General features: G+C 33.1%; 1 protein-coding gene and 1 long non-coding RNA gene across 2 annotated transcripts in view; one reads left to right on the top strand and one right to left on the bottom strand.

The window, feature by feature from the left end:
- Positions 1–24697, top strand: part of LOC117782724 (myosin-VIIa) — a 203293-nt gene that overhangs the window by 29136 nt on the left and 149460 nt on the right. Inside the window, exons 3-6 of the mRNA XM_034619756.1 lie at positions 2039–2101; positions 7935–8042; positions 8309–8453; positions 9105–9679. Of these exons, the coding sequence (XP_034475647.1) occupies positions 2039–2101; positions 7935–8042; positions 8309–8453; positions 9105–9679 (891 nt within the window). The remainder of the gene's footprint in view (positions 1–2038; positions 2102–7934; positions 8043–8308; positions 8454–9104; positions 9680–24697) is intronic.
- Positions 7919–8331, bottom strand: LOC117782725. Its single transcript, XR_004617324.1, has 3 exons — positions 8249–8331; positions 8108–8172; positions 7919–8004 (listed from the first exon to the last, which is right to left on the bottom strand). It is a non-coding gene; the product is annotated as an uncharacterized LOC117782725 (long non-coding RNA).

The following is a 24697-nucleotide window of genomic DNA, read 5'->3' as shown; positions in this document are numbered from 1 at the left end:
AGTTAATTACACTAGGCAACAAAATTAAACATTTGAATCAAGAAAATTATGATTTTATTGGGTTAATTTTTTAAGATATTTTTTTTAGGTATCTCAACCAAACACACATTTTGTGTATAGAAGGTTCTGTCAAACTCAACCTTTAGTAAGAAATACTTTGTTTGAAATCGGACCATTAATAAATAAAGTATGGACGATCGCTAGACAATCAACCTTCACTTGAAATCATTCATCTCTTTTTGAATTTTAATGATTAAAATATTAAACGACGCGTAACGACGGGGTGAAAAGGTTAAAGTTTTTTTTTTAAAGAATAAAATTTGTTTCTTGCTATTTATTTCAGCTTGGCTGTTACCCTGTGTACATAATAATTTTTGCTTACTTATTATTTTTTAAGGTATTATAGCACTATTTTTAATTTAATTAACATTTGAAATTTCACGTTTTGAATACTTTAAGTACCGCAGTGAAATAAGTACGGTAGTGAAATAAATATACGTGTATGTACATTCCCATTATTGAAGAATATGCTTTGAGAACATAAAAATTTGATTGCATTTTTTTTATACAGATACATATGAAAATGGTATTTGTTAATATTAAGAAAATTACTGGGTTTTTTTATTTTTGTTATTTTTTATAGTTTTTATATTTTTTATATTGTAAAATCACATTAACAATAAAAAATAATTAAATTTATTTACAAGTTTTCAACTCCTTTGGCGTTGGAGCAGATCAAGTTTGTTGTTATTTTTTTCAAGGTTCACCTCACATATAATTATTTCACTCAGGTAAAAGAAAAGTAAAAGAAAGCAAATGTGTTGTTTACATTAGAAATGCACTAGAAAATTGCGGGAAGCGGGCTGTTTTGGAAATGTATTTGACTTTCGACTTATTTTTAACTTTCTAACTGGCAAAATTTAAATAAAAAGTAAAATAACCTTAATTTTTCGTTGGTTGGTAAGACGACCGCCAGGTGAAAAATACTGAATACCGTAGACGGTCTTGTCTGTTTGATTTAAATAACCTTGAAAATTTGAAGAATCGTTTAATATCACTACTTCAATTATTTAAAGTTCAAGTATATTTTAAAAGAATTTTTTTATAAACATCTATAGAACATAGCATACAAACAAAATCGAGCGGCAATGGCTAAACCTTTACTTTTTGTTATCGATACTAACTCTCGCAATCGAAAGCTGCTAGAGTTACTTCAATTGATAAATAAAATTCGAACACCGAAATTTAAGTCTAATTTAGCTCCTATGTGCTATATTTATGAAATATTTAAAATTAATTTTCAAAAATAGTTTTATATAATTCTAATCGGATTTAAAAGGAAAATTTAAGATTGAATGATTTTATTTTTGAATTCATGTCAACTCTGGTTCATGTCGATATCAACAAACACATGCACAAGACAGGCAATCAGCTGGTGACAAAAAAATGTAATGCAAAAATGCAAGCAACCAATAACCATAATTGCCGGCATTTTGAAGAATTAAATTAGCATTCTAAATTATTCTAAATAAAGAAGCTTTGCAAAAAAAAAATTAAAACCGAAGTTCAGACATTTTTTCGAGTTTTCCTTGAATTTTAAAGTAAAAACAGCTAAAAAAAAAAGGTTTAAAGAAACAACATTTTCTTAATTCAAAAATGTATAATTCTTAAACTACTGGCTTTGTTTTTGAAAATGGACTTTGCAGTTCTCGAGTAATGATGACAAAAGTGTCATAGAAAAAAAAATGTTTTTCGTCGTTTGGGGCCCCATATCTATCCAAATAAGTCGGTTTGGATAAATTAAAAAAAAAGTCAAAATTTGTGGCCTAGTGTAATAAAAAATTTGGCTTTTTTGTTAATAAAACATTAAAATTGTTTTTTAATTGTACAAAATTGAATAACAGAAAATTTGAGACATGAAAATACTTTCGTCACTAGACGTTTTCATTGTAAAGAGGTTTTTTTTTTGAAGTTCACATTTTTTAAGAATTTCATCGTACAATTTATAAATTGGTAAAACTCAATACTATTCAAATAGACATACACTGGATCAATATTGATCGCAGTCAACCCATATAAATGTATTAATATATTTAATAAGGTAAGTGTACGACTCTCTCTTTTGTACTCTAAGTCGAATTTTATTTATAAAAGACTACTAAATATCTATTACGCAATTTAATTTTAAATGTTTTTAAATTGTATTTAATTAAATAAAATTACTGAAGACGCTTAGAATCTTGCATTGTTTGAAACTTAAAACATGACTTCCATTATATTTATTTAATCTTAGTTGAAGTGGGATAGAGATTAAAGGATAGAAAATATTCACCACTGAAAGCAGAGAGGGGCCCAACTAACTACTTTTTAAATGAATTTGACATTTTATTGACATTGAAAAAGTGGGCCTAATGGAATTTGATTTCGCTAGCATTAAAAAGGGTAGTGCTAGTGAAATTTTTTAAATTATCATTGAAAATAAAAATCAATTAACCCTCTTCTGCATGAGCATAGAACCAATAAAGAAAAACATTTTTTCCATGCAGATATGGGCTTATAATGGGCTTTGGGATATTATAATGTATATTTTAAAAATTTTTTTTTTTGGCTAAATAGTTTAGAAGATGAAATGAATTCGGCTTCGGACGTTTTTGCATAAAATAGTACACATGATACTTTTTTATGAAAGAAAACTTTATTGTCTTCTGCAAAAAAAATTATTCATAAAAAAAAAAAATAGTTATTTGTTGTGAAAATTTCATTCAAAAATTCATTGTTCACCAAATTTGATCAAAATTCACTTTCGTTTATGAGAGACGCTTCAAAAAAGTTCATAAAAACACGAAATAAAGCAACATTAGAATTATTTTTACATTTTTTACACATTCCAATAGAAAATAATGCAAATATAATGGCCGATAATTATCAACTTGGCTTAAAAACCATTTTAAATAAAATAAATTTCGTTAAAAATTAATAGTTTTCTTTTTTTCTGGCATTGAATGTACTTAATGAAATCGGATATTAATTGGTATTATAATTGAATTTTTAGAAAAAATTAATTTGGAAGTTTGGTAATTTAAAATTTTTTTTAATAAATGTTAAAAAAAAATGTTAATAAACGTTAAAAAAAAATGTTAAAATTCAGAAAAATGTTAAATTTTTTTTAAAAATTTGTTTAAATATGTTAAAAAATGTTAAAACAGGCAATGTGAGCTTGTGAGTGACAATCACGCAGCAGATAGAGAACTGAAGAGCATCTATGGAGACAAATTTTCGCTTAATATCTCATTCGATGATGTCGACCGCAGGTCAAAAAACTAGGTAGACATGCAGCTCATGAATTTAGAATACTAGCTCATAATGTAAGGAAGAGAGAATATGGCCAATGGTGCAGATTTACAGACAACCTGAGCAAAACGATTTACCAATGTGCCACATCTCTCAAAGAATCATAATTGTTTCTGCATATGTTAATTGCAACAAATGGCAAATGGCGTTTGAGGAGCTATACAGTCTGTTGCTAGAGATGGTGGATAAAAATGTTATGATAGTAGGTGACCTTAACGGAAGAGTTGACGACCAGCAAGTTATTACTGAAGGTTCCGAAACCGCAGGTCGATATGGAACTTTATGGAGAAAGTCAAGAGATGATAAAATATATGTAAATGTCCGAAAACTTATAGAAATGTGCAAATGTACCACTCTTACGATACTAAATGGTAGGACTAATAGTGACGCAAATGGAGATTTCACGTTTTTAAGAGGTGAAGCTGCGTTTAGTATTGATTACTGCCTCACAAAGGGAATCTGGCGTGAACTAATAACAGATATGGAAGTCAGTTCTCTGATAATCTACCGATAGTAGTATCCTGAAACATATCCGCCTCACTTTCTGATAGTAATTCTGCCAAAATTCAACTGTTGCCGCAAATAAAATGGAAAAACATTAGGGTAGAGCAATATAGAGAGAGGCTTGATACAGGACTTTTGACTCTCAGGTCTGGATATACTGAGGAACCTAACACAATAAGTCAACCAGAAAACTGCATTACGAAGGCAGCGGATTGCATGAGAGGTCAAGGAAAATCAGTCAATTAAAAGCAACCATAGAACGATGCTCACTGTGAATCTGCGCGAAAGAAATCATTAGAAATGCTCAAATTGTTCGAGCACAGTAATACCAGCACAGCTAAAGTAGAATATCAGCAAGCCAACATAGCACACAAAAACCTTTGTCGACAGAAACGTAATACATATTACGTGCCAATTCAAAATTCACTCAGGAATGTGAAAGATAGCAGATCCTTCTGGTGCCTCGCAAGAAGAATAAATGCAAACCGTGCTCGGAAACTTGTTCAGGTAGAAATGCTATGAATTCCGGCTGAACTTTAAAAAATATAAAGTATATATATTTTATACCTGTATCAAGAGACGAGTCGATATTGTCGTCTGCATGAACAACCCTGAAACTAAAAAAAAATCAGGAAAACAAATTCTATTCACCGATTTAAAAGCCCCATGCAGATTATGCCTCCTTGCAGTTTGCAAATCACAAAAGTCAATGACACCCACAGTGTTGACTATAGAACTGTCTTTTTGATTTTTATTGTTTTTCAATATTATCTGTGATTCAACTTATTTCACTGTGAGTGGTCAGGATGTAATACAAACACCAATGCAAATTCTGTCAGTTAGATTCAGATATCAAAAAAAGAATTATAAAAAGACAGAGGTGATAAAGTTTATCATACTAGATATTATATGGCCACTTTTATTTTGAAAATTTAATTTTCCTACTTTTGGCCCATGAGCCGGATATGCCGCCATATACATTGATTTATATTTATCTAAATATTAATAAAGGGTGTTTTTTAGAGGTTGGTTTTTCGAGTAGAGATAAGGCTGACATTTTTTGTTAAATCTGGCAACTCTAACGTCATTTAGGTTCAGTTTGGTTTGTCATTTTATCATGAACAGGTTTACAAAAGAGCAACGCTTACAAATTGTTCAAATTTATTTCGAAAATAATGGTTCAGTTCGCAAAATTTATAGCAAGCTCCGTCCATTTTATGGTCGACATAGTCGTCCATCAGAGCAATAATTTCGGTTAACCATGGATCGTTTTCGCACTACGTTTACTCTATGTGATAATACGCACGAACAATGCACAGCAATGTAGCGCAAAGTGTTGAAGAGGACCCGACTGAATCGAATCCATCAATTTTATGGAAGATTTTGCGCAAAGATCTTGGCCTACGACCTTGCGTCGTTGCAATGCGTCGTAATTTTGGTGTATGGGCCGCGAATGAGATAGATCTGGATGCTGATTTTTATCGCAAAATTTTGTTTAGTGATGAAGCTCATTTTTGGTTGAATAGCTACGCCAACAAGCAAAATTGCTGCATTTGGAGTGAAGACAATCCACATGAGACTTTTGAGACGCCATTACATCCACAAAAACTGACTGTTTGGTGTTCTCTATGGGCTGGTGGAGTCTTTGGGTCATACTTCTTTCGAACTGATGCTGGAGAGTCAATTACCGGTAATGGAAACCAGTATAGAGCCATGATAACCGACTATTTTTTCCCGAATTAGATGGCATGAATGTGGATGAGATATGGTTCCAACAAGATGGCGCTACATGCCACACAGCGCACGTCACAATCGATTTATTGAAGGAAACATTCGATGGGAATGAACCTGTCAATTGGCCACCAAGATCGTGTGATTTGACTTAAACTTAAAAGCCAACATTCGTCGCGTTATTGCCGACATACGGCCCCAAATTCTTGAAAAAGTGCATGAAAATTGGACCTCTAGACTTGGCAATATTCGAGCCAGCCGCGGCCATATGCCGAAAATCATATTTAAACATCAATGGCATAAAATTATCCTTCCTATATAGCCAAATTGATGGTCATTAAAACGATTTCCTTGTGTTTTGTTTCAATTCGAAGTTCTGTAGCTCTAAAAAAAAACCGCCTTCACATGTTACATTAAAGACTTATAGAAGTAGACTGCTCTGAATTCTTAGATTTCAACAATATTAGAAAACAGTCGACAGTTTAAACTTATAGAAGTCGACTGTTTCAACTTACAGCAGTCCACTTTTCTTTTTTTTTTGCTTCGACTTAGACTTCGACTTAAGATATTTAAACAGTCAAAGCAAAGGCAAAAGCAAAATCATTGTATGTTATAAAAAGTTTTTAAAAACGGTTTAAACACTGTTCGATTTGTGCTTCGACTTTGACTTCAGATATTTTCCAAGTCGAAGCAAAAGCATGCAAAGCCCTATGCCCACGGGGTGCGTTTTGTTTTTGTATTTGCCCACAAGATAGGAAAACGATGATCGTATACTTGAACAGCACCAAGCATACAAAAAGCCAATACATGCAAACTGCTCTCCCAAGCAAACTTACCAACAACAATTTTAACGGTTTTGTTTTTGTCTCGCGCCCTCATTCTCATGGGCTTTGTTGTTGCGCGAGCGATGCGCCTCTAATCCGAATGTAATTTTTTGTTGCCTTGTCGGCGAGCTTGCACTGAAAGAACAAATTTTTTTTCTGTTTTAGGTTTACTTATGTTCGCCTTAAAAATGTAAGCTAGCTTTTTTTCATTGCAACTAAAAAACTGATCCTTTCAATGTATTTGTGTTTTTGTTTGGGAGTATTGAAGTGTGCCCAGCCGTATGCTGGGTTTGGGCATGCCTGTTTTATAGATCTACGTTCGACATCATCAACAGAAGGGCACTAATATATAATCTTAGCAATATTGGAGTACCGTCGAAAATGGTCAATATAGTTGAAAGTTTATATGAGCAGCAGTTTGGAGTGGAGGAAATTGCCCAGAGTGGTTTGACACTAAAAGGGAAATCAAGCAAGGTTGCATTATGATCCCATTGCTCTTTGCTTGATTGCGTTTAGCTACAGGACGTAAAGGAATATAAGTACCTGGGAGTTACTGTAACGAATAATATGCGTTTTAAGACCCACATAAAACGGAAGCTGCATCTCTTAGCTCTTAATAGTACCTGGAAAAATTTTATGAGCAAAAAAGTCTACCAACCGCCTCCAAGTATAAACTTTTTGAAGCTATAGTCAGAACTATTATGATGTATTGAGCCGAGGTCTGGGGAAATATGCATGCGCAGAAAATTTTTTGAAGAAAATGTTCAGACATTTCGCTAATACGCCAACGTACGCTCTACACCTCGAAACTGGTCTGCCATCAATCTTCCACAAAATGCTGCAGACCCACTTTGCGTACGTGAGAAAATTAATGAAACAAGAATTCTCTATAAGCGACTGGAATACAACTTTGGAGATAATAACTATTTCAGCGAGGAGTTCTCAACTAGAATAATCAGCCTAATATTTCGTGCAAGAACGGAGATGCTCGCATTAAGATACAGACTATGTAATACGCGTGCAAGAGATGACACGCTACACTTAATTACCAAGTGCACCATCCTGTCTGAGACGCGAGTTAGATACTTAGGAACTATAATCCTGACAGATATTAAACTAATCGAGCAACTCAATGGAAGCAATTGGAGAATTGCAGCATTCCTCGAAGCTGCACTTATCTATCGCACAAAAATAATTGAAGATCATTTTTGAAATGATATATATATATATATATATATTTATATATATATATATTTATATACTTACATATATATATATATATGCATATATGTATAAACGTAAACAAAACTTATATTATATTTAACTACTACTATATTTACATAGCTTGAGGCGTGTAGGTTATAGGATTTTGTGTCCATGTAAATGTTTGTAAATACGTGAGTGTAAATAAGAGTTAGGGTATGTAAGGGCCCAGCCCAGAGTATCTCGTAGTCGTGGGCGCACGTACTTGTTTAACTTAACGAAATTTAAATTTATTTAAATTATGTCTCATATTTTGTATAGGATCATGTTCACAAATATCATTTGGCCAAGATGGGGTCATTAGATCCTCATGTGTTTGCTTTAGCTGAAGCTGCATATAGAAGCATTGTTGAAGACAAAATTAATCAGGTAAGATATATTTGTTGTCAATATTTTACTTTTGAGTTGTGTTAAAAACTATGCCAATTACTTACCAAGCGATTGTGCATTTTCTTGAGTAAAGTGCCAAGTTTGGAACTGCAATATTCTTTCGACAAGTCTAAAAATGTTTATATTTTGATTTTATTTCAAATAGAATTAACGTATGCATTATCGTATAGCAACGAAAGAGTTACCTTTCCGCCCTAAGGATTAATATTGACCTGCATCTACAATATTTCAAATTTTGTTTACAGTCATGCTTAATATCGGGGGAATCTGGTGCTGGAAAAACAGAGTCAACCAAATTTGTCTTACAATATTTATGTGCAATAACATCCAATGGGTCTTCATGGATTCAACAACAAATTCTAGAAGCTAACACTATACTGGAAGCATTCGGTAAGCTTACGAGAAATTTAGATTGTTTATTATTGTCACGGGCGAGTCCCAGATCACTCAGGCGTTTTTTTTTTATTTTATAATTTGAGCAACCCCCAAACATCAACTGACATCAAAAACTGAGTATAACAAAAAATTTCATTGCGTTCAAAGATAGTGGGAAAAGGAGAACAATAGAAGAAGTGGAAAAAGTAAAAGTGCATCTTTACGGTGCGAGTTGTAAAATGATTCTGAGACTCAAAATTGGATTTTAAGTTTTCTTAACATCATATACAGATTAAATTAATTTTAAATTTTCGATTCTCCACCTTTGTTGCTCATTATTTTAAAATTAAACTTAATACTTAATACTATCACAATTTCTAAAGTCTAGGTTTCGGTTATGACCAAATGATACAAAAATTATGTATTTCATTACGATCAGATAGATAACTAATTATTTATTTAAGAATAAATTTGACTTAACATTGATAGCAAGAAATAGAAAAAATAATGCTACAATGTATGTTCAATATACATTGTATCTGTGTTTGTAAATTTTATATGTGTTAAGTTGCTTAAGAACCTAGGCACAGAGTATATGGTATTCATGCATTCTCGACTTTAGCGTTTTACTCTGATTAATTTTTATTTGTTCTAAAATTTTTGTAGGTAATGCCAAAACGATTCGAAATGATAACAGCTCTCGATTTGGAAAATTTATGCAAGTATGCTTTGATGATAACCACAGTATCAAAGGTTGTGTAATACAAGACTATCTACTTGAGCAATCACGGATAACATTTCAAAGTCCAGGAGAACGAAATTACCATGTGATGTATCAATTAGTAGCTCGAGGACAAACAAACAAGGAAATTGCCGATATGTTATACTTAAGACCACCAGATTTTTATAAATATCTAAATACTTCTGACGATATTTTATTAGATATAAATCTTGAATCAAAAAAGTTTGATGAACTGACTATGGCATTTACTGTATTACAAATCTCTCAATCAGTTATTGATAGCATTTTTAAAGTCTTAAGCTCAATCCTATGGTTAGGTAATATTGAATTTATGGATATTGATGGAGAGGGATGTGATTTATCAAAAGCGGACCGAGAAATTGTCGGGATTTTATCCATCCTTTTGGGTCTAAAAGCTGATGAACTAATCAAGGTGCTTTTGCATCGTCAAATAAATGTTCGTGGAAACATAACTGAAATACCATTGAAAATACATGAGGTAAGTTTTTTAGATATAAAATAAAAATCTTTTAAATGAAAGAAAAGCTTGGACTTTGCATTAATGAATTAATTTATTTTCTGTCAAATATGGAAGCCAAGGAAAATAATCAGTCCTGATCCGGCGTTCACTTTTTATATTATATTATATTATATTATATTACATATTATATATTTTTGTTCGTTTCATTTAGGCCAAGTATTAAAATACACTAAACAACAAAACATGCCTCTTTTCTTCGGGCACAAACCAAATTTATTTTATTTAGCATTTGGGGACCCAGATCACTAAAACAACTTAAAAACATTTTTCCATGTGAAATTAGACATTCGTCTACATTTATTAAACGTCGCTTAAGATATGATTATTAAAATCTATGGAGAATCGGCATTATAACAACATTTTATAGCTAGGGACTTTTTTGTAGATTTTATTCACTTGCAGAGTGGTTTTGACCTGTAGTATCAAAAATGGTCATGTAATATAGATCTTAACCATTAGAATAAAAACCTTCTTATTTTTTATGATATCGACCTCTTCTTGCGAAAGTTTTTTGATGCAAGGTTGTTCCAAAGTTACCAACTCATCATCTGCTAAAATATTTAAATAATATTCCTTGTAGCTATCAAGATATCGACCCAGTTTTTAGCTGGTACTGGTAACTGGTACTTATCAAATAAGTCCTTTGACAATCAATTTAGACTTTAACCACCATATCCCTTTTCGATAAGTATTTCTATAAATTAACAAATTTAATTTATTTTAATATTAATTTATTAATATTAATTTAATATTAATGCTCTCTCAATATATCATGTGATATACCTAAGTCTTAGGCAATATCAACGTTCGAGGGTAGTTAAATCCAGTTGAAAATTTTAGTATTTAAAATATACTTAAATTAACTACTTAAAATAATTGATTAATTTTGTTAAATTTAATCTTTCTCCATTAGGTAAATTTTTATTAAACTTATTATATTCAGTGATGTGCCGCGTAGATTACACAATGTAAATTACACGATTGTCTACGTGTAAAAAATTGAAAGTCAATTATAAAGCGTAAACGTGTAAGCAATGTAAACAATGTCAACAATGTAGACAGTGTTCGAAGAGTGAGCTGTGGATCTGTGGTCATATAAAAAAACGTAAACGTAGCGAAAAAGAACTAATACTGATCAAATACTGTCAGCTCTTAGGAAAGGTATTACACTATATTGTAGGATGCATAGCTTAAAACATATGATTGCTTAACTCCATCAACCTCGAAAAAACGTTTTTTTTTCAGCGTAATTTAAAATTTCGATGTGCAACAAAAAAATCTAATATGCTGGCATACTATACCACAATGTTTCACTTAACAATATCTACAACCTACGCTATTTCGCATCCCAGAAGTTTTTTGAATGAAGCACCGTGTAATCTGCAACAGGTTATTATTCTAAGAAAATATTAAAAATAAACTCTTTGTATTATTTTGAGAAATTGGTTGAATACAATTATGACACATGGTGTGTGCTCATGCGGAGCGTTTTGATCCATCAAGTTTTGTGGACAGCTGTGTCTGGTGAATAAATCAAGCCCGTAGATGAAGCGAGCGTCGCATTTTAATTGTGGAAAGGAAAACATAATAAAGCAATGGCACCAAAAGTTTGCGGAATTAAAAAGTGCACCTATGCGAAGGAGATGTGGGATGAACAAAAAAAGTTGCATTAGCCATCGTGTCCAGTTCGCAAGGTTACACTGTTTAAGCAGTTGCTACATAAACGAATGCAGGAAGGAGACTGTGAACAGCACCACATTTTGGAATTCTCAAACATTGTGGAAAAACTCGTAGAAATTGGCATTTCATTAAATGATTAGTTATTCGTCATTATGTTGTTTGCGAAAATTTTGTTGTTGCGCTGGAAGCGCGCGACGGTTGCCTTCGTTCACCGTCATTAAGATGAAGCCAATGGAAGAAACAGAAAGACGCAAAAACAACGAGCAAATCGTGAGCCTGCATGCATTTGCTGTGAAGTCGACGAGTAATAGGCAGTCAGAAAATAATCGAAATGGACAGAATAATGAAGCTACACAAAGTAAGAAGAACGACGGGAAATGTGGAAAGAAGGGATATTTTTCCGCAATATGCCGAAGCGAAGGTACAGCAGAAAACAAAAAGGAAAGCCAACAAGACGAGAATAATTCGATGTATTTGAGAAACAAGCAAAAAATCAAATTGGCTGGAAATGAAAAGATATTCGCACAAGGTCGTGGTACAGTGGGAATAAACAGCAAAGCGGGATAAAAATTACACTGAATAATGTGCCATATGTACCGGAACTGCAATGTAATTTTATATCTGTGGGCAAAGCAGTGATAAACGGTTGCACAGTGAATTTAACCAACGAGTATGCATATTTCAACGATAATGGCATGCATTTAAAGGCAAAGAAGATTGATGGCTTGTATATGTGTGAGTTGAAAAATAACAAGAAACTTTGTTTCAGTCATAAAACTGACTAGTTGATGAAATGGTACGAGCGTTACGGGCATCTGAACATACAAAGTTTGCGAGAACTGCAAAGCAAAAGTATGGTTCGTGGATTAGTCTTTGATTCTGCTAAAACAGCTGATGATGTGCAGTGCATTTCGTATATGCAGAATAAGTGCCATATGAAGCTATTTGAGAAATCTGAAACGAGAGCCAAAGAGCTGTTGGAAATTGTGCATAGTGACGTTTGCGGGCCCATGAATAAAGCATAAAGAGCAGGCGGCAGCAAATGTTATGTTACAATGATCGATGATAAAAGCTATATTCATGTCTACTTCATAAAACATAAGTCCAAAGTCCTGGCTGTGTTCAAGTTCAAATCAAAACGATAAGGAGGGACAATGGCACGAAATATTGCAACAAGGATTTTGATTCATACCTGTAAAGAATGGATATTCGCCGGCAGCTTACAGTTCCCTATACTCTACAGCAAAAAGGGACTGCTGAAAGATTTAATAGAACTTTGCTGGAAATGGGACATACGATGTTGAATAGCGCTGGAATGAATGAGACATTCTGGGATGAAGCGATATCTTGTGCAGCATAATTGAGGAATAGATCCCCAACAAAGGCACTGGAAGAAGTTACTCCATGTGAAGAATGGACTGGTCACAAGCCGGTAGTAAATCATCTTAGAGTTTTCGGATCGATCGCCTTCGCATTGGACAATAGCCAAAAGAAGAAGTTCCAAGAAAAGGAAAGGATTATATAATGTGCGGAAAAAACATCGAAGGCGTATCGATTGTATGACAAAAAGTCAAGAGAATTTAAAGTCAGTCAAGATGTATATTTCGTTGAGAAATGCGTACAAAAAGCTGATGTGAATCTAGAGGCTGTGGTTAATCCAGATCGCAACAATGATGTTCCGAAAGACGATGCCGGGATGAATCCCAAGAACGAGCTAGCTGAGAAACAAGACAAGCAGTCTGATGAAAGCGCAACACGATATCTTGTGCAGCATAATTGAGGAATAGATCCCCAACAAAGGCACTGGAAGAAGTTACTCCATGTGAAGAATGGACTGGTCACAAGCCGGTAGTAAATCATCTTAGAGTTTTCGGATCGATCGCCTTCGCATTGGACAATAGCCAAAAGAAGAAGTTCCAAGAAAGGAAAGGATTATATAATGTGCGGAAAAACATCGAAGGCGTATCGATTGTATGACAAAAGTCAAGAGAATTTAAAGTCAGTCAAGATGTATATTTCGTTGAGAAATGCGTACAAAAAGCTGATGTGAATCTAGAGGCTGTGGTTAATCCAGATCGCAACAATGATGTTCCGAAAGACGATGCCGGGATGAATCCCAAGAACGAGCTAGCTGAGAAACAAGACAAGCAGTCTGATGAAAGCGCAACACGTGCTGATGAGAATGATGACGACGATACAGTCAAAATTGGACCAGGAAGGCCCAAGATAGTCCGAACAGGCATAAGAGGAAGACCACGAAAGGAATACAATGTACTCAACATGATGCCTGACAGTAGCATACAGTTTCCCGATACCGTTGATGAAGCCATGGCAGGTCCGAAGGCGCATAAATGGATGTGCGCTATGAAAGAGGCGTACAAGGCTCTATTAAAAAATCAAACTTGGCAAGTTGTGAAGTTACCTAAAAACGAAAGGCCAATAGGATGCAAGTGGGTGTTCACCCTGAAGTCCAATTCGGACGACGAAATCGAACGCTACAAAGCAAGTCTGGTGGCCAAAGGATGTAGTAAAAAGTTTGGCACTGACGACGAGGAAACCTATTCGCCAGTGGTTCGATATGCAACGATACGTATGGTGTTGGCTATGACAGCCGAACATGAATTGCATGAACATCAACTGGATGTATCAACATATTTAAACGGCGATCTTGAGGAGATCGTTTATATAAATCAACCTGAGCAGTTCGACGAAGAAGTCACTCTATGGCTTGAAGCAATCGGGCCGTGTCTGGAATACCAAACTGGACAAAGTCCTAAAGAATATTGCCTACAGGGCAAGCGAGCCGTGCCTGTACACTAAGACGTCAAAAAAGAAGAATATCAACGTAATAGCTGTTTGATGATGGGTCAGTGCAACCAAATTGGTAGTCTTCTTAGCGAGATGGGCATGAGTACATGTCGAACAACAGCGACGCCATTGGAACCAAATTTTCAAGTCAATTGCAGTAGGGAGAGCTGCACGAAGGTCGACATGACGGACTACCAATTAATTATTGGATCCCTCATGTACATTGCACTGTCATCACGTCCAGACATTTTCCATTCAGTATGGAAATTGTCACAGCGAAATGTGCATCCTCACAGTGAGAATTTGGTAGCCGCCAAACATGCTCTACTTTATCTGTACACAAAAACTGGAATGGAAATCTATGGATGCAGATTGGGCCAGCGATGCCAGTGATCGCAAATCTTTTACTGGATACACCTATATGTGGGGAGGTTCCGCTTTCTCTTGGGCATCAAAGAAGCAGAAGTCGGTTGCTTTAAGTAGCACAGAGACCGAATACATGGTGATGTCTGATTCTTTCAAGGAAGCAATTTATTTGAGCAAGTTAATCAATGAAATGAATTTGGCATTTAATCCAAATTATGTTTTGATAAACGCGATAAACCTTGTTTAAATCCCAGTTTATCACGCTAAAAGCAAGCACATAGATGTTAAGTACCACCATATACGAAATTGCTTTGAATATAAGTTAATTGATTTTAAGTACTGCCCAATTAAAGAAATGGTAGCAGATATATTGACAAAGAATTTGCCAAAAGATAGTCAACAGAAATGTACTAATTTGCTTGGTTTAAACCAGCGGTGGGCACGAAATTTGCAATCGGGAGCACTACAACAACATCTACAACAAACACAACTTCTGAAGTCATAATTAAAGCAAAATGAACACATTTATGACTCTCTGCGTCGCGACAATAAAATCTGTGTGGTTGTTGTTGGTTTTGACAAACCAAAACAATTATATACTAAAAGAAGTTCTAATCAGCGTTTGCAAAAACTGCTCCGTAGCAGCAAGAGCAATAAAAATTTTACTATGCTCTGGCTACCGCTCTCACTTTTGACGAGAGCCGTAGCAGAGCCATAGCCGAACGAAAAAATGTATTAGCTCTGCTATGCTCTCGGATTTTGTCGTGTTAAAATCTGTAGCAATAGCAATAGCACAAAACGAAATGAGCGACTATGCGTAGCCGGAGCGATAGCCAAAAAACGAGAGCGAGATGAGAGCAGAGCATACGCAATTGTTTTTTTTGCTACGGCTCTCTTGTGTATGTATTTGTTGTTTTTTTTATTTTATTATTTTCTTGTAATTTCGACTGAATAAAACTTTATAAATTTTGTTATTTTGAAAATTTTTGAATTTTTTTTCTCATAATCTCATAAGTTCTATCTCATAATACGAACCAGCAATAACAAACGATCGCCGAATTGAATCAACGCCGCAACAACAACAAATACACACACAAGAGAGCCGTAGCAAAAAAAACAATTGCGTATGCTCTGCTCTCATCTCGCTCGTTTTTATCGTCCGGCTACGCATAGTCGCTCATTTCGTTTTGTGCTATTGCTATTGCTACAGATTTTAACACGACAAAATCCGAGAGCATAGCAGAGCTAATACATTTTTTCGTTCGGCTATGGCTCTGCTACGGCTCTCGTCAAAAGTGAGAGCGGTAGCCAGAGCAAATCGAAAAACTACGGAGTAGCGTAGCATTTTCAAACGCTGGTTCTAATTCATTTTATTTGCAAGTCGAACGCTTATTATATGGTAAAAATTAAAACGCATCAAAACTAACTTTACTTTTTCACACAGTGTACAAGACGCTGCTGAAGTCATAAATCATAGCAAAATGAACACTTTTATTACAGTACGCGTCGCAGCCGAAACTCGAGCATTTGCTGTGTGTTTGTTGTTTAGTTTTATTGGGGGGTCATAAATGAGTTGCGCGCGGCGTCAAAAGTTGTTGTTGTAGTCAGAGCACTGGGAGCAGCGAGAACAAGGGCTTGCCCACCGCTGGCTTAAACTAATGTAAAAATTTGTTTGCAATTAAGTTGAATTGATGGCAGCCCTGTTATATTAGTTTATTAGTTCTTTTGTTCACAAGCTGGAATAAAGTAGTGTTTCATCACTAAACAAATAACATATAGAGAAGTCATCCCATACAACTGAACGTGTCTCAGCTAACAGCATAACAAGGCGTCCACTGGGAATTTTTTTTTTTTGGACGTGTTGTCTGAGGGAAATTATTTTTGGTTTCGATTAAGTTGGCTGGCAGAGCTCGTTGCTGACACAGCAAGCGAAACACAAAACAATCGTGCTATGAAATACCCTTTACCTGTAAAAAATTGTTGTCTTTAATATTTTATAAAGAAAAACACCGTGAATCTACAATTTTTTAAAAGTGGATGATAAAAAAATGCGATGTGTTGTTTTAATAATATTAAATATTTATTTGTGCTTGAAATTTCTTTATTAAAAAAATTATTTGTATAGGGTATTAGAGTTTACATACAAAATTTAAAGGGAAGCGACTAATAAACAAAGCGATTGTAAGATGCACGCATACATAGAGATGAGCCTGCGCGCCCAAATACATCTCTCTCTGTCTGCCTACATAAGGACACTTATGTGCAAAGAGAGCAAGAGATGAATATTCTCATTTTGTATGACTTTTCGACGCGAGCTGCTTGCGCGCTAGCAGAGCACAATGGGGATTTTGAGCAGTTTTATGAAATTAAACATGAGCTCGTAAACTGCGCAAGCTATTCTGATATTGTTTTTTTTAATAATATTAATCTAGGCAACAGCCAAAAAATTACAAGAACCAAACCCACTTTTTTGAATAGATTTGGGGCCCCATATGACGAAAAACATTTTTTTTATTTTTATAATGAGTTATTTTTTTAATATAATTTTTTAAAAATCTTGATTTTTTTAGAAATACGCCCACATTTGTCATCATTACTCGAGAATGACAAAATTTTCGATTTTCAAAAGCTTTACTTTTTCTTAAGGCTAATGAATATACATATCTATCACAAAAAAAAAATCTACACGACGTAAAAGTCTAGTGACGAAAGCAATTTCTACACCCAAAATTTCTGATATCCAATTTTGTGACGAAGAAAATTTAGTTTAATCTAAAAATTTTAAATAAAAATATAAATTAATAAAAAAAAAGCGAAAATTGGCATGGTGCCATTGTGAAAGGAATAAATTCCCATCATTACATTTAAGCTTCTTTAGCGCTTTGATGCAAACAGACAAACAAACTGACTTTTCATTTCATTTTGAGAAGTCCACTAAAATTTTCAAATTTATTTATCTTTTGAACCAGTTATCGGATTTGGGTGATTGAGGTATCAATCGACATTTTTAAGTAGAATTTTTAAAAAAATAAAAATTTTACCAGAAGGCCCCAACAGCCCCATTAGCAGTAATCATTTAAATTTTTCCCCTCCCATTTACACCCCCGTATCTCATGACCCAGGTTGGTTAGAAAAAGTCTTAGTATGCCATTTTGTCAGTTAAGACTAAACCTTTCGATCGGTATATAACTCGATCTGATCGGACAGTCGTAGCAAATTTTCCAACTTAGCTGTATATATTGTTAGTCGGCTTTAGCTCCCTTCGTGATGCTTTCGTCACTAACGCGAACTGCCATCCGCAGTGATATTTCACTTATATACAGTCTTAGATTTAAAAAAGTAGTTTTAGTGCTATCAATTTTTGAATTAAGAAAATTATGATATTTTGCTTAGCTTTTTTCAGTTTTTTTTACTTTAAAATTCAAGGAAAACTCGAAAAAAATGTATTACTTTTTTTTTTTTAATTTTATTTAAAAAGCTGCATTAATTACGCGTTGTTTAAAATACGATTCATAAAAATCTTTGGCGAAACGGCGATATAATAAAGGGTGATTAATTAACTATTATCTTTTTGGCAACACTGGTTTAAACAGCTGACGCACATTTCGTGTTTTGTTTCACTGTCAAACATCTTCAGTATGGTCTATAATTTAACCATGAATCGTCTTACAAACGAACAAGGCTTTGCAAACTATTAAATTTTATTATCAAAATGCGTGCTCTGTTAAGAAAGTTCATCGCGCGCTTCTTCCATTATATGGTCTATTCGGGCTATTGTGACTAAATTTCGCACCAAATTTACATTATTGGACATTAAACCACCAACACGCTTACGTAGAGTGCGAACTGAAGAAAACATCGCAGCTGTATCGGTCAGTGTTAATGATGACCATCAATTATCGATTCGTCGCCTCTGTTACTTAACAACGTAGAAATTTTGCGATATAACGCCTTTAGACTATTTTTTGTGGGGCTATGTTAAAGCTCATGTCTATACAGACAAGTCCGCTTTAGTGGACGCATTGGAAGGCAACATTGAAGCATTTATTCGTAAGATACTGGCCGAAATATTGGAAATAGTATGCCAATATTGGACTAAGCGGATGGACCATTTGAAGCGCAGTCGCGGTCAACACTTGCGTGAAATAATCTTCAAACATTAAATTATATGGACCGTACTATCGATTCAAATAAAGATTTTATGCATTTTTCTAAATTTTACGTGTGTTTTTTTAAAAACTTTCCTATGGCTCTTAAAAAATCACCCTTTATTATTTTATCGTATGGATGTTTTTTTTCGATTTTTATGACTTCCTTGTGGAGCAGCATGACCTTCAGTATGAAAATTTTTTGTATATTTTGAGATACCTTAACGAATCTCACAGAATATCAATCTGTTGGTGTCTTTCACTTTGTGACCTTATATGGTTTAAATTGGATTACTATTTCATTTAGCTGCCGTAGGGAGGATCGATTCAGAATCAGCCTTTAGTTTGAAAAACTTTTTGTTTTTTGAGTTATGTTAACTAAACTGATAGACTTGTTTGATATAGCTGCCATATTTTATTTACATAGGTGCATTAATTTCGCGTCGTTTGATATATGATTCATTAAAATTTATGGAGAGACGGTCAAGTTATTAGCATATTAACAAAAAAACTTTTGACATTGTAACTTTATCATTAATGCAGGCAGATAGTAAAATATAAAATTTATTTGTTGAATTTTTTTCAAAGTGCTCCGCCCGAGCATACTCTACTGTCGGAGACCCCGTCCTTACTATGACAAAAAAATTTGTCATACTAAGACGTGGACTTTACCCGATCTGTCCTACGACAGCTATATGATATAGTAGTTGGATAAGAAACAAGTTTGGTCAGAATATATAAAACCAAGTTAGATACATATTGTATCAGTTTAATTATGATATCTCAAAAAACAAAAAAGCTTTTCATACTAAGACTTGGTTTTCGCCCGATCGGTCCTATGGTAGCTATATGATATAGTGAACAGATTTGAACCAAAATTAGTGAAGATATGAAGTACAATATAGAATACACAGTTTGTAAGTATGGTTGAAACATCTAAAAAAAATAAAAAAGTTTTTCATACTTAATTTGGATTTTCGACTGATTTGAACTAATTCGGTAGGGATATATAACACATTACCATATACACAGACTGCGAGATTGAATGATATATCTTAATGATATAGTGAACAGATTTGAACCAAAATTAGTGAAGATATGAAGTACAGTATAGAATACACAGTTTGTAAGTATGGTTGAAACATCTAAAAAAAAATAAAAAAGTTTTTCATACTAAATTTGGATTTTCGACCGATTTGAACTAATTCGGTAGGGATATATAACACATTACCATATACACAGACTGCGAGATTGAATGATATATCTTAAGAAAGAAAGCAGAAGTTTTCATACTAAAGATTGATTCTGAAGCGATCTCTCCTATGGCAGCTATATGATATAGCAGATCGATTTGAACCAAGTATAGTCAAAAAATGTAAAATAACAAAAAATTTATATTGTGTGAGATTGGTTAAGATATCTCAAAAATCACGAAATATGTTCATACTAAGAATCACGCCGCTCCACAAGGAAGTCATCAATGTCGAAAAAAACATGCCTAGACACAAAATAATATTATATCGCTGTCTCTCCATAGATTTGAATGAATCATATTTTAAGGGACGTGTTATTAATGCAGCTATGTAAATAAAAAAGAAAAGAAAATTTAATAAATTTTTTCGACTTTTCCTCGAATTTTAAAGTAAAAATCGATAGAAAAAAAAGCTTTAAAAAAAACCATAATTTTGTTGATTCAAAAATTTATTTCTCTAAAATTACTAGTTTAAATCTTTAACTTTTTATTAATAGATTATAGATTTTTTCATAGCTTTCAGAAAAAGTAAAACTTTTGAAAATCGGGTTTGGCGCTATCAAGTAATGACGACAAGTGTGAGCGCACCCCTGAAAAAAAGTATAAAAAAAAATTAAAATAATAAAATCTCACCATAGAAAAAAAAAATAGTTTTTTGTCGTTTGGGGCCCCATATCTATAAAAAAAAAACAGTGGGTTTGGTTCTTGTAATAGCCAAAAAGTTCAAATTTGTTGCCTAGTGTTATTACTATTTATTTTTGGAAACGTTTTCCAAGGTCTGCTTTGCCCCACAAAGTCGATTTTTTTGCGCCCGCGTTTGTCATAATTTCTCGAGAGTAACATAACCGATTTTTAAAAGCTTTAATTTTTCTGAAAGATATTGAATATAGCTGTAATTTATTCACATAAAGTCTTAAATTAAAACCAGTAGTTTATGAGCTAACAATTTTTATATTAAGAAAATTATGTTTTTTGACGATTTTGCAATTCTAGGAAAACTTGAAAAAAATTACGCTAAGCTTTAACTATAATTAACATAGCTTTATTTTTTAAACTTCGTTTAATATATTATTTGTTCAAATTTTTGAGGAGACATCAAAGCTATTAGCATATGAACAAACAAACAAATTTCAAGTAAAAGTTGATATTCGACTGATAGCTATATGTTACAGTCGTCTAATTCCAACCAAATTTGGACAGGTTGTATAAGGCGATACGAAGCTCAGAATTTGTTAGGTTGGTAGAGATAACTTACTAGTAACACTAGGCAAACCGACTTTTTTGGATAGATATGGAGCCCCAATCGACGATAAACATTTTTTTTTCTATTCCAAAGTTTTTTTTTTTTACGATTTTTTAAAATTTGGCTTTTTTATTCCAGCCGTTTATTTTAGAGGTACGCCCACATTTGTCATCATTACTCGAGAATGGCAAAAATGTTCAATGTAATTTATCCATACACAGTCTAAGATCTAAGATTTAATTTGACCCTCTTCCAGAGTTAAGGAGCTGTACATTTTTGAATTAAGAATATGTTGTTTTTTAAGCTTTTTTTTTTTAGCTTTTTTAACTTTAAAATTCAAAGAAAGCTCGAAAATATATCTGAACTTCGGTTGTAAGCTGCATTAATTGAGCGTCGTTTAAGATATGATTCATTAAAATCTATGGAGAAATGGCGATATAATAAAATTTTATATTATGCATGTTTTTCTTAATTTTTATGACTTACTTGTAGAGCGGCATGACCTTTAGTATGAAATTTTTTTGTATTATTTGAGATATCCTTACCAAGTTCACAGGAAATCAATTTGCTGTTGTCTTACACATTTTGACCACATTAAGCTAAAATCAGATTACTATATCATATAGCTGCCATAGGAACGATCGGTCGAAAATCCACCTTTAATATGAAAATTTTTTTTTTATCTGAGATATTTTATCCAAACTCACAAATTGTGTGCTCTATGTTGTCCTTCACATATTCACCAATTTTGGTTTGAATCTGTCTACTATATCATATAGCTGGCATAGGACCGAATCGGTCTCAAGTCAAGTTTTAGTATGAAACACTTTGTTTTTTAAGATATCTTAACTAAATTGATAGAATAAGCATATAAGTTGGTCTTATGCATCCTTACCGAAGTTGGTTCAAATCGATCTACTTTATCATATAGCTGCCAAAGGACCGACCGGCACAAAATTAAGTTTTACTATAAAAAACTTTTTTATTTTTGGAGATATCTCAATCAAACTCATGAATTGGGTATTTTTAATTACCCTTTACATCCATTCCAAATTTGGATGAAATCGGAGCTCTATATCATATAGCTGCCATAGGAACGATCGATACAAACGGTCGATAAGCAACCATTAATACCAAAAACTTTTTTTAAGTTATCTGTACCAAACTTACAAATTAAGAATCTCGTATCGTCTTATACAACTTGTCCAAATTTGGTTGGAATCGGACCACTATAACATATAGCTGCCATGGGACCGATCAGTCAAAAATCAACCTTTGCGAAAAACTTATTTCATTTTTTATATGCTAATAACTTAGCCGCCTCACCATAGATTTAAGCGGTAATTAATATAGCTACATATATAAAAACAAATTTTATAGTTTAAATGACTATCTCAAAAGCATATTCTGTCAGTTTAGTTTAAATATCTCAAAAAACAAAAAAATTTGTTTGAACCAACTTTAGTCATAATGTGTAAGACAATAACAAATTTGAATTCTGTAAGCTTGGTTAGAATATCTCAAAAAATACAAAAAATTTTAATACTAGAGGTCATGACGCATACAAGTAAGTCATAAAAATCAAGAAAAACATGCATAGATATATTATTTATTATATCGCCGTTTCTCCATAGATTTTAATGAATAAATTATTATTAATTATCAATTAATGCAGCTTTGCAAAAAAAAAAATAAAACCGAAGTTCAGAAATTTTTTCAAGTTTTCCTTGAATTTTAAAGTAAAAAATGCTAAAAAAAAAGCTTAAAAAAACCTTTTCTTAATTCAAAAATGAATAGCTCCTTAACTACTGGCTTAAGTCTTAGACTGTGTAGAGATGAATTACAGATATATTCATTAGCTTTTAGAAAAAGTAAAGCTTTTGAAAATCGGTTTTGCCATTCTCGAGTAATGATGAATAATGATGTGGGCGTACCTCTAAATCACGGCTCGAATAAAAAAGCCAAATTTTAAAAATTTCTAAAATAAAAACTCTGCCATAGATAAAAGAAAATGTTTTTCGTCGTTTGGGGCCCCATATCTATCCAAAAAGTCGGTTTGGCTAAATTCAGAATTAGGCTGTTGCCTAGTGTAATAACGTTTTTCACACTTATACTTGATTTTTTGCCGATCATTCCTATGGTACCTATATGACATAGTGGTTCGATTAGAACCAATATTGGTGAAGATATATAAAATCGCGCTAGTGACGAAAACAGCACGAAGGGTGCGAAAGGCGACTAGTAATATATACAGCTAATATGGAACAGCTAATGGTGCCGTTGGGGCAATTTGGTAAATTTTTTTAAATTCTTATTAAAAATACGCGTCGATTGATACCTCAACCACCCAAATCCGACAACTTGTTCAAAAGATAATTAAATTTGAAATTTTTAATGGACTTCTGAAAATGAGATGATAAGTCAGTTTGTTTGTTTGTCTGTTGGTATTAAAGCGCTAATAAAGCTTTCGTCTAATGATGGGGATTTATTCCCATTCAAAAATCTAGAAATATTTGTTCTACGAATTTTTGGAAAAAAAACGCCAGTTTAGCGAAAAAATTCTAAATCCCGCTAAAATATGTTCTATATATCATTGGAAAGGTGTGATTGAGGGCTTTTAGACGTACCTTTAAACTTTCCTTCTATAGTACTTACGTAACATTTTACAGGTAAAATAAGATTTTTTAGCTTTCTTTTCTGACGAAACCGCTCTAACGATTTTTATTTAATTTAAGTATGTTGTAGTACGTAAAATTTTTTGGTATACGACACATACGTTTTGGCTAAGGGGTTTGGAAGATATTACTTGTTTGCTGAATATACACATTTTTCTATCGGTCGAAAATCACGTCTTAGTACGAACAACTTTTTGGTCTTATGAGATATCTCAACCAAACTGATACAATATGCATTGTTTTTATATATTCTGTCCAAAGTTGGTTTAAATCGGACCACTATATCATATAGCTGTCAAAATTAGGTTTTAGTATGAAAAACATTTTTGTTTTGTGAGATATTTTAACCAAAGTGATAGAATATGCATTTTAGTTAGTTTTATACATCCTGACCGAAGTTGGTTCTCATCTGACCACTATATCATATAGATGTCATAGGTATGAAAAACGTATTTTTTCATAGTAAGTACAGGGCCTTCGACAGTAGAGTATGCAATTTCTAGCCTCTAAATTTCTGATATCCAATTTTGTGACGAACAAAATTCAGTTTACAATAATAATTTTAAATAAAAATATAAATTAATGAAAAAAAAAAGAAAAATGTCATAGTAATTATAAAATAAAAAGTCCATAAAATAATTAATATTCCATGAATTTTAATTTTTTACAAAAATAATTATTATTTCGTAAGTAAAATAATGAAAATCGTTACTCTAATTATGCCAAAAATCATTGATTTAAATTCAGTAGCTCAGTGTCAGTTAAATTCAATACGCAAGCTCTTGCCCAAAGTGTAATCAAAAA

This window comes from Drosophila innubila (assembly GCF_004354385.1).
Source record: "Drosophila innubila isolate TH190305 chromosome 2L unlocalized genomic scaffold, UK_Dinn_1.0 5_B_2L, whole genome shotgun sequence".
In the NCBI taxonomy this organism is placed as follows: domain Eukaryota; kingdom Metazoa; phylum Arthropoda; class Insecta; order Diptera; family Drosophilidae; genus Drosophila; species Drosophila innubila.
The sequence above is the reverse complement of the archived record's forward strand: the minus strand, read 5'-3'. Positions and strand labels throughout refer to the sequence as shown.